Below are 11,873 nucleotides of genomic sequence, written 5' to 3'. Positions count from 1 at the left end.
GACTCCCAGGTCTCCACTACACCACCCTGGGGAATGAGTACAGGGGTACATAAAAACCCTTACTCATTCCCTGAAAGGGTTAAAATAGATGTAAAATATAGGACAAGGCTTTAATGTTAAATTATTTTATTAATTTGTGTGTTTGTGTAACTAAACTTTTTTTTTTAGAGGTTATCCCAATGACAGGAGGATTCCCAGGGTTGCAATGAACACAGCCATGGGACTTCTCCTATCAGTGAGGGATTGCAGGGCATTAGGGGTTAAATGGGGACAAGCCTCTCCATTCACCCCTAGTGCTCTGGCTGAGGTTTTACATTTCTCAGCCATTCAGCACTAGACATGAATGAGAGACTTGTGCCCATTCATCTCTCATGCTCTGTAATTGGCTGAGAAATAGGAAACCCTGATGACAGCTCAAGCATCATCAGGAATTCCCTTTCCTCAGCCAATCGGGGAGCAGAGCAGTCAGCGGAGCTTTACTATGCTGACAGCTCAGCTCCCCTGATTACTCCTGCAGCCCTAGAGGAGCTGTGAAATGTATTACATAAACAGAACAGATGTCAGAGCTCCTCCAGGGCTGTGGGAGCATACAGTGGAGCGGAGCTGTCAGCAAGCAGAGCTCTGCTGGAAAAACTGCGTCATAGGCATTTTTTAGCGTTTTAAAGTTAAGCTTTAAAAAGCTTGTAAAAGTGCATAAAAATGCATATAAACTTAGTAGGAACGTTATATGTGTTTTTAAAACCGTTCATGTAGACGCAGCCTAACTAACATGGGCTGACATTAAAAGCGGAACTGTCAGTAAAATGAAAAAAACACCCTCTTTTACTTCTGCAGAGCCCCCGATCCCGCCACACTTAGCCTCGATTAGGTCCCACACCATCATGGATTCTTTGTTCGTCCAGGAGTGAAGAGAAACACCAGGTGCTCCCGTCTTCTGCCTTCTTCTGCTTACATCACTGCACATGTGCAAGATTGGGGGACATATTTTGCTGTAAATTTAAAAAAAAGTGCTGATCTCACTGCACATGTTTTTTTTCTATTGTGGGAAGAAGGACCATGGGTATCCCAAGAGGCTCTTTGCTTCCATTCAATCTTTCAAGCCACACTGATAAAGACCCCCCTCTTTATATAGGGAAAAAATTTATAGGAAAAAACCAAGATAGATTTTGCTTTAAATAAAAAGATTTTTTAAGTAAACATTGTGGTGATGGGTCTGCTTTAAACAAGAAGCCCAGAGTTGGGCTTCACCAATTGCTTTAAAATAATTTTTATTCATATGCAGTATACATTTGCAGAAAGCTAATAAAGTGCTAATAAAGTCTAAAATACAACATGTTTTTTTAGTATGTAAAAGCAAGCAGGGCTAGATCAAATACCAAAAAAATATTAATACGGGCCAACAAATAATGTGGTCAGCCATTGAAACACTGCCAGTGGTAATCCAGTAATTTTCTGACTGTGTATAATGGTTGCTTTGTGTTTTAAAGCACAGAGGTGCAGAATGTTCCCTCATTTCTTGATAGAAAAAGCCAAAAGCTTTGATTTTTTTTTACCAAATAGTGCAGCCAAAATCAAAAGCATAGTTTATTTACATATTTATTACTGACTGCAGTGTTTCATCTATAATTTACCTTTAAAAATAAGAATCAAACAGTACTTTATATTGCAGATGAAGAGTTATTTTATTAGAATCATATATGTCACATTGTTTCAGGTCAAAAGTAAATCTTATAGATTTGCAGCTTACAAATATCAAGTTTAAGCATACAAAAATAGATGTAGTTACAAGATACCATGTGAATACTCCAAAAATGCATGTAAAAAGTTGTAGGTAAAATATAGGATTTTTTGTAGCACAAAACATACATCATGATATTTTTTGTCATACACATATGATCCCGTTTTATTATACATTCATATCTGTTTATCATATTGTTAAGGATCAGTCTACCTAAAATGGACAGTTTTAGTAGATGGCTGCAAGCTTCATGTTTTTCTGCAAGGCTAAAATTTTAATACTTGGTTCAATCAACCAGCTTTTTTGGACATCATAAGGGATTCAACATATGCTGTTTTTTTAAGTAAATACCACTTAGATGGCAGAATGGGAATTGTAGCTGTCCTTAAAGTATATCCAAACCTTAACTGGGTGAAATTTAGTTTGCATTTTAAACAATTTCTCTATTTTTCCCATTAAATAATGTTTTCTCCTTTTTGTGCCTTATGTCTACATGTACATGATACACATCATTGATCTGGATCAGCTACATGATAGTGGCAACAATGAACCATGTCTGTGCATGAACCAGTGTTAGCATGGACACGTAGAAGTTTCTAACAAGTGTGTACGAGATAGGGTGACAACATACAATTGGGAAAAAGTCATCACCCCATAGCACAAATATATACCCCATAGCACAACTGTATATTCAACAGGTATTGTTTCAATTCAAGTTTCAGATGTTAAAACACTCATAGAAACTTATGTTTACATATTAAAGCTTTTCCGAGTATTTCACTGCTCAAAATCAATAGGCAGCCACAAGGCGCTCATAATTTAAATGAAACTGATAGAAAGGTTGAAGAGGCTTTTTTTTTTGCAGGTGTATAGCAAGCGTTGCAGTTTTGTAACAATGCTGAGCTTCCATGAATAGGAGTAATAAATACCTGCTGTGTTATAGTGTTTTTTTCTTTTGAAGCACTTGAGAATCCTTATATAATCCTGTAAATCCAAACTTGTGAATCCTTGTCCAATATTTTCCTGTGCAAGGCAATATCAACAATAACAAAATGCACCTTTAGGATTTTTCAGATATTTTATAAATGCCTGTAACAACCTAGGTTCAAATAGGGTGCCTAGTAAGCTGAAACCAAACCACAAGTCAACTATCCCTGCGAACAAACCCTATTATAAATCCTAAATATTTTGAAATCACATTTTGCAATACCAATTGATTTATGGAAGTGAAGACGGTTTTAATATAAAATCCAAATGGAAGCTGTACAGACATATGGTATATATTAAATACATTCTTCAGTCTGCTTGAATTTATTGTTGAGCAATGTAAGACGCTGATTAAATTACATAATTAACCAACACTTTTTAACCGACAAACTGTATATAATGTACAATACAACAGTATCGCAATAGTATGTTACATAGATTAATACATACTATATTTTGGCAATCTTGGCAACCTTATCTAGGTTTCAATTATATTTAAAGATAAAGGTATTAGAACTAAATTAAGTGTGGCAATACCTAGGGCTGTATTTTAGCACTGCTATATATATCTGGTATACATTTCGTTTAATCTTTAAAACACTTTAAAGGGACATATTTCAAAAAATGATCAATCCTGTTATCTGAAGAGTATTATCATGTAAATTTAGACTCGTCTGTTTATTAAAATATATATTTTAACAATGTATTTTTTGTTTTATTTTTTTAATTCACTTCCCCCATTCGTTTCAAAGTTTTGGTTTAGCCTCTGATTCCATTTATAAGGTTATTTTTGCATTTGTACTTAGGGCTTAGTTAAAGAAGAAAAGAAATTGTTTGTTTGGCCAACCTAATTTAAAAATATTATGCAAAATAATTGTAATATATTAGAATATTTAAAACTGATGATAAAATATTCCACACATCTACAAACCTATTCATCCATCAGTCCATCAATATGAACAGTTGTTTAGGTGTAGTGAAATTGCTTTTGTTTAAAGAAGCACATTTCTGTAATTATAAATACATACATATACACATAAATCCAAAACGTTAACTCATCTTTATCCAATTTAAACATTTTAATTTTGTTTTATCATTGATATTAAAATATTATTTTTTTAATATATTATAATATAGTGCATTATACATTATCTTTAAAATGCCAGAATAATAATTTGAATATTACTTGTATTAGGTGTAAAAACTAACTTGTGTTACAAATGTATGTTACAGTGAAAAAGTGTAAAACTTTGGAAATGTAATTAGATTAATATTCATGAAAACTTTAGAAATGTAAAGAGATTAATATTCATGAAAACTTTAGAAATGTAATTGGATTAATATTCATTCATTTTGTTTGTTCTCAGAACAAACAACATCTACATAAGCTACTTGTGAATTCTGCCTTCAAAACTTTTCTTTGTAGTTACCATTCAGGTTTAAATTTTTTTCAACCTAAATGCAGAATAATGAAGTTTCTGTCAACAGTAAATTAATGTTACTGCGTACTCAACTATAATTCCATATATTAGTATATTGCAAAGGAGTACTAATGAATAGGGTAGCTGGCTTTATAGCATTTTGTTTTATTTCAAACCTTGGTGTAATTAATATGTGTGACTACATTTATCCCATGACATTGAGACACTGAAAAAACTTCAAAGGTTCTAAAAATAAACAGGACTGACTTGGGAGAAATGTGCTTGTCTTTAATGAGGGGCTGAGTGACTCAATCATGTTAAAGGGTCTTTTATATGTTCCTTGGTTGATAGCCATTAACCAGATTCTAGCTGTCAGTCATATAGTGCAGATTAGAACATATAAGCAAACATTTCATTGGCCATTATGAGCAACACTTCAACTTTTCCTTTTCTCCAACCTGCACACCAGGCTAGAAATACCTATAGGGATCCAGTGCAAAATATAATTTATTGTCTAAATTTATTATCGCACTCCTGTATATTGCTGGAGGGTTATGATGTAGATATGTGGCCAGCATTACAGAAAGAGCAAGTATATATAGTGCCAAGGATTTTCTCCTTGCCTCCTTGCTGTTCACATTTTAAAGATCAAGGACTTTGTAGTTGTTGTGTGTCTACACTATTAGAGATTATTTTTTTAAATGGGAGATACATTCCTAGGGTGTAATGTATTAATGAACTTGTTGTGTAGTGGTTACCACTACAGTACATTGCCCCTATAACTCCACTGATCACACCACCCAATATGTTGCAATAACCCTTACATAGATGAAGTAGTTCATTCCTCAAAATGAGCTGTGACCTCTCATGAAAAAGTTGCTTAGCCAGGGATAAAAATCAGAGCTCCCTTACCTTTTCTATGGTTCTTAATTAAATATGTGGTGTCCTATTTGTCTACAAATAAACAAATGCACATGAAAAAAAAACATTCCAAAGTTAAATAGGTGGAGGGCATTTTATACCTTAAAATATATACCTTTTACTGTAAAGATTTGACTCCTGATTAATGTATACATTTGAAGGTATTTTTAAACTTGCTTTGACTCGAGTATAAACCTCCTAACACGCAAAACAGTAATCAATATAAATGTCAATAAAATTAACATGAGAACATTTTTCCATTGTGTATCTTTAAAATAGTTATTTAAAAAGGAGAAAATTTAAATTACATGATTGCACTATAGGCTTGGTCTGCATATATTATATATATTTCCTTTTTGACGAATAAAGTATTTTTTTTGAATTGGCTATAATGGTTCACTTGTTCTTAAATGGTTTTTTGTGCATTATGTTTGTTCACCAATAGGTAGCACTGTATCCTCATGTAAAATGTTTAACAAACTCATGACATACATACTTCACTGTTCAACCCAACTATTCCTATTTCTAGTGTAATAATAAGATACACATTATAGTTAGTGGTTAGCTTTTGCAATTAAAAGAATGTAAAGAAATCAGAATCCACATATTTTGAGTAATTATGTGAACAGATGCAGTTGTCATACCTGCATCTTAAACCATTAAAATGAGTTAATAACCTAATGCCTAGAATTTCTGGTTAGCAGCTGGACAACATATAGTACCACTAAGAGGTAAAAGTGGGTTACATGTTCCAAAAGCCAACTGCATTCAGACTTACAAGTAATTACAAATAACAAATAAATTGTCGTTCTATACTTCCTGCCTTCCAATCTTCCAAATGGTTGCTCTAGTAGTGGGGACCTCAAGTAACTAATCAGCATGCTCAAAAAGTTGGAGGGCAAGGCTATGCTTATTTTTTTCTAGGTGAGATGTCTTTATATTCCCCCTGCCTATATCTATTGATATGCTAATGGTATTGACATACCTTTTTACTGATGGTAGCCTCTGCATATGTTTTTTTTTTTATCATATCATTAATTATATGATCAATAAGAAATTCCCAAGTTTGTGGCAGATTTGCTCCAATAATGGAACAGTGTCACAGAACAAGTATGCAGATCAATGTCAGTGTCAGAGTTCTGACTTACCTTGCTCCATGCTTTATCCTCTCTCAAAGCCAGTATATGTCAGCAATGGCAGTATATGTCTTTTAGTACAGGTGTCCTTTTACTGCAAGTCAGCCTAAACAGTAACAAAGTCTAAATATCCTATAATGGCCATGTGATGTATTTAGTGTCCTTCATTCCCTGCACTGCAAAATGCACAACTCCATGTGACTAAGGTTTCATTAGAGGCATTGAGGGAAAGGCATGCACAGCTCAGTGTACATTCCAGAAAATATTGGGAACAGACAGGTAAGTTTGTTTTATTGCAGAGGAAATATAGCATGTTCTTCTGCAATAAAAAAACACACGCTTGCAATTTCTTTTTAGGTTTAGCCATGCTTTAATGCAGTAAGTTACAAAGTTACCAATTTTTTCATGTGAGTGTAATAAAAAGTCATCTTAAAGTTTGACTGATCAGTAAATGTGTGTTTACTGTATATAAATATATATAAAAATCTGTTTTCTGTGCATTACAAGTAAACAATATAGTGATAATACTATGAAGTTATTTTACTTCCCACATTATGATATACGTACAGTGTAGTAACCATTCAAGGTAGCTGGGGTTTGGGTTTTGAATGTATGAACTGCTGAACATATAACATGCTAAGTTCAGGTGTGCACACATCATATTAGCCACAATACATTATGCAACAGACCTATATTCAATATTTCAAAGAGATTGTTTTCTTGTCAATATGCATGTTGTTCACCATATACTGCATATGTACAACCTATGCATTTAAAATGCATTGAGTCAAAAGCTTTGAGGCGAACTGTAAATAGAATACAGCTGGTGTTTTCAGGTTTGCAGGGGCAGGAATTTAATAGATCTGGATGATTTTGGAGACTCTTTCCAGGTGTCAGTACTGTGAGTTGGACTTCTTGTTTGGACCCTGGTAAAAGAAGTCTGTCTCCTTGTACTGCTGTCAGAATCTTCTTTGTTGGAGCTTTGTTTGAACCTGCTGCAGCAGAGAACACTAAAGATGAAATCTTGCAGAAGGTGTCCACTGAAAAACATATATATCCAAGGATTGCAGCAGCTGTTCAGGCTTGCTAACAAAGCAGACACGGTGACTGCAGTGTCTTCATTGTCTACAAGAAAACAAAACATACTAGTAAAGATCTAACACAATATGTCCATTCAAACTATCATTCTTATTATGTTAGAATCTATGAGCTTATCAATACACCTTTGTTGGACCTCTGTATACATTATATTAGGTGATTCTGACCACTGCCCAGCACTCTAAAAACCTAAAAAGAACCATACTTATAAAACAATGAATGTGGTTAATCAATCACTCTCATTTTAACCATATCACCTGGAAGATTCACCTGCAATGAATGTTTGCTGCATGCCAGTTTAACTGACGCATAAATATCTCCCCAAGTCTAAAAGTATATTTGAATGGGTCATATCACATTGCAGTCTTATAAGGTGGGCATTGTGGTAAAGTGGACTAAAGCTTTATACAACACTCTAACTACTGCTTCCTATTTTCAATGACACAGCTTCTACTACCATGGGAAAGTAGGGGTTGGCAGCGCAGTCATTGGCAGAATGGTATCCTAATACCCTAAAGGATGCTCAGCAAAATAAACATAAATATGTCTTCTGAAAATGAAAAACTATCACCAAAAAAAAAGAACACGGATATGCAGCATGATTTCAATATGCGATTAAAAAAATCAATCTAGAGTAATTATCTAAGGTAATCTACTTAGATTAAATATTACCATCTACTGAATATTACCATCTACTGCTTTCTAACATGGGGCTGAAATTCAAACAACGAGCTCCAAAGCTACAGATTCTCTACTACATACCACTCAAAAGGAATTTATAGTATATATATATATATATATATATGTATATATATATGTTAATGGGGATTGCCATTGATGATTTCCTTCTGATACGAGTACAATTTCCCTGTATACCTTTGGTTTCAGTACTCTCCAAACCATTGACCCAGGAAATGAATGCATTACTGGAGTCTGAATGATCCTATAAAATTTTATAAAAATATACTTCTTAATTTGTAACACGTAACACATAACATAAATTTGTAACACATTTAGGCTACTAAATGCTCAGCACTGCCTGCCTACTTATTTCTCAAGAATAAAGTAACACTTTATTCAGTCTTATCAAATTGTAAAAAGGAGCATAGAAAGATCTCATTTTGTGGAGTTTCTAAAAAAGTGTGCAATTTTTCATAGGGGCACCCGGGATCATTGCAACCGCAACCATGTTAACATTTCTCCAATTTAAAATCGACAGGGAGTGTTAGTGCGGTGAATCCGCACCTATCAATTAAATTGTGATGTAATAACGGACTGTTATTGTCTGCAAAAATGAATTCAGTCCATTGCAGATAAGAAAATCTAACCCAGTGCTAAATTAACATTGTATCAAAAGGTACCCGCATGCTTTTGGAAATAAAGTCATCATTTGCATAATTTTACTTTTAAATGTATGCAGACTTATAAGTGCTTGGATGTATACTATTGGAGAACAGTTAGAAGCTTGAAAGTTTTAATTTCTGTTGGTGACCCCACTGTGGAGAATTCTTTTAATTACCTTTCCTTTAATTTAATCTATCCAAAACTGTAAACACTTTTTGGCTGCTGTTCCACTATGACATGGTGCACACAATAAAATAGCACTAAGCTCATACAAAGAAACAAGTTATTGGTCTTTAACTGTTTTATTGTGGCAGACACACAAAAGGTTTTTTTGAATGTTTATTGTAGAACTCTTGATAATAAACACATGCCTCACAAGCTTCTTTGCATCCAGTTTAGTTTTAAACACACTGTTTTCCAAGATCCATAATCATAACTGCTTAAAAATACTTTTGTATATAAATTGTAAAGCTTTTGATGCAATTGATTGGATAAATGCAAGCAATATAGAATGTTGCAAATGCCATTGAAACTCAGATTACTGATCCAGCATTGTCACCTACTTCAGCTAGCGGAGTTTAAATTGGATTTGCTGGAACTTGTTGCCCTACAGATGTTTTCCCATTCTGTTCAGTTTTACAGTGTTTACTGTAATACTATCTGTCTAGAAAAAACAGGCATGTTTTATTCATCAGATGTAACAGAAGCCAAGTCTTAACACTAGTAAAAAAAATCATATTTACCTATCCAGTTGGTGTTTTCTGCATACACTGACCACATCTGGATGGTGAAGTATGGGGTCCAGCAGATAATATAGGCTGTAACAATGACAAAAGTCATCTTAACTGTCCTGATCTTGGCTCTGGATATGGTCCTCACACTGCTGACAGATGTAGAAAGTAATCCATTGCATCTCTTGCCATCAGGCTCTTCTTTCTTGGTCTTGCACTTGATGTTCCTCCAGATATTGTAGCAAATAAAGCCATAGCAGGTCAGCAGGATGATCACTGGCACCACAAAGATACTTATAGTAATCCATGTGATATAAGCCTTTAGTCCATAGGGGCTGATGAAGTCAGCCCAGCAGTCATACACCCCATCTCCCAAGTCCTTCAAGTAGAAGATCCCATACTGAGGTGTGCTTAGGATAAAGCTGATGATCCAGGCACTTCCGATCATCAAATAGGACCTCTTTGTTGGCTGGTGGAGGGTCTTCAGAGGATGGCAAATTGCTATATAGCGGTCAGCGGTCATTACAACAAGCATGTAGGCTGAGGCAAACATCCCAAAAACTTGGAGATGCTTTATTATCCGGCATAAAAAGTCTGGACCATAAAAGCGGTAAGTGACCTCCCAGCATAGCTGGGGAAGCACCTGGAAAAAAGCCACCACCAGATCAGCCAGGCTTAAGTGCTTTATAAAAAGATGCATCCTGGACATTTTCTTCTTGGACTTGTAGAGACCCAGCAGAACACTGCAATTGCCCAGTACAGCAGCCACAAAAATCACAGCAAGCACAGCTATCTCTATTTTAGCCAGTTCCTGATCCCTGTCCATAAGATTTGAGCTGTTCACAGACTTTGTATGGATGCTGACATTAGGGGAGACAGCGAGTAGCAGAGAGGGGGTCTCAGTGGTGGCATTATCTAAAATGCTGCCATTCCCCAAACTTAATTCTTTACCAGAGTATGCCAATTTAGAGAAGCCCATGGTGCTGCTTTGTGGCTCAGTGCTAATCCACTCCAGCTGTAGAATATAGATGCTTGTTCTCTCTGTACAGGATCCCAGCAAGACTCTGAGCATAGACACCAGGCGAAAGGGGACTGACAATATATATATATCTCCCCCCTCCTTTTTTCATCCAGGGGCTGAGATATCTGCCTTCACAAGTCACTGCTGGCGTCATGCCACCCATGACAGCATTTGTCTAATGTGCGCTATGTAAACTTCAACTAGCTTCATCCCCTGTGAATATTGTGAATGATTCCTCCTGATTCTGAAGGTAAAAAGGAAAAAAAAAAGTCTGATTTCAGCCACCTCTCTTGCTTGCACCTCTTAATTGCTTGTTTAGCTACTGCAACTAACATTACCAACACATTTATGTGCATATTTTTATATCATATATGGTACAAAATAGCACACTAATTGCTATCATGGATCATTTGCTCTCATGGACAGTCATTTAACAATGTCACTGTAACTTCTATCAGCTTTTTGTATATTTTTATGTATTCTAGAAGTTTTGCATTTCTTCAAATATTGTGAACACAGATCATTGACTGCAACAGACTAACGTTTACATTTTGCATCTATCATAAACATTTATTTGTAGTTGTTTAGGTCTGTGTTTGTATGTGTTACATTTGTTACAAAACCTGTGATCACATTTCATCTATTGCCAATTTTTACTTTTTTTTATTACATCAAACCCACATATCTGCCTTTCTGCAATAGAAGAATTTCCTGGCACTGCAAAATGACCCAATGTACACATCTGCAATATGTAAACTGTGTTAGCAAATAAGACAGAAAGGTTTTTTCCTGCAAGCTTTACCACTAAAAGTAGCTGGAAATAGATGATAAAAGCAGCCAGCCACTTAGCATGCCATTCATGTAGTATAATCAATCTGTATACTATACACGTGTGCATTTACCTTAGTAGTAAGATAAATTGGATTACCTTCAGGAGTGAGTAGCTGTCTTGTTATTGGAAAGCAGCATGTGTGCTGGGTCTTGTAGTTCCAAAGTATCCTCAGATCACAACCCTCATATATTTTCTGTATTTATTGCATTTCCTATTGTGCCAGCACTGATATCCTCACTGTTTATTACATTGCGCAAGACGCGTATCTGCTCTTGGACCCCCTCATCTCTCTGTACTTACAATGTTTCCCAATGTTTAAAGGAAACTGGAAGCAGAACATGTTTTCACCAAAGCTAATTCAAGACATGAGTTTGCTGATTCGAGAGACAGGATCCCCCATTGACTTCAAAAGGGTGGTTTGACAGATGTGTAAATTAAAGTTAAATCTGTGTTGTGCCTGCCTGGGGTCGACTGGTCGATTTGTGCCACTGTTTATGACAATTGTATACTAATACATGAAAGGCATATGCATTTACAATTATGATTATTGAGCCTAAACAGTAAATCATCTGAATTGGAAGCTACTCTTGGCAAGTTTACAGAGACAAAAAGCAGCTGAAAAAAGCTGTTTTGTTGGTAAAAAA

The 11,873-nt window shown here is 35.3% G+C and overlaps 1 protein-coding gene across 1 annotated transcript; it reads right to left on the bottom strand.

The window, feature by feature from the left end:
• Positions 1-1,657: 1,657 nt before the first annotated feature.
• AVPR1A (arginine vasopressin receptor 1A) lies at positions 1,658-11,448 on the bottom strand. The gene is made up of 3 exons (XM_072401203.1): positions 11,326-11,448; positions 9,389-10,641; positions 1,658-7,328 (listed from the first exon to the last, which is right to left on the bottom strand). Exons 2-3 carry the CDS (start codon positions 10,446-10,448, stop codon positions 7,036-7,038), a joined length of 1,353 nt encoding a protein of 450 aa, XP_072257304.1. The 5' UTR covers positions 10,449-10,641; positions 11,326-11,448; the 3' UTR covers positions 1,658-7,035.
• Positions 11,449-11,873: the final 425 nt, after the last annotated feature.

This window comes from Pyxicephalus adspersus, chromosome 2 (genome assembly GCF_032062135.1).
Source record: "Pyxicephalus adspersus chromosome 2, UCB_Pads_2.0, whole genome shotgun sequence".
Classification (NCBI taxonomy): domain Eukaryota; kingdom Metazoa; phylum Chordata; class Amphibia; order Anura; family Pyxicephalidae; genus Pyxicephalus; species Pyxicephalus adspersus.
Note: the sequence above shows the minus strand (reverse complement) of the source record. Positions and strands in the feature narration are given on the sequence as shown.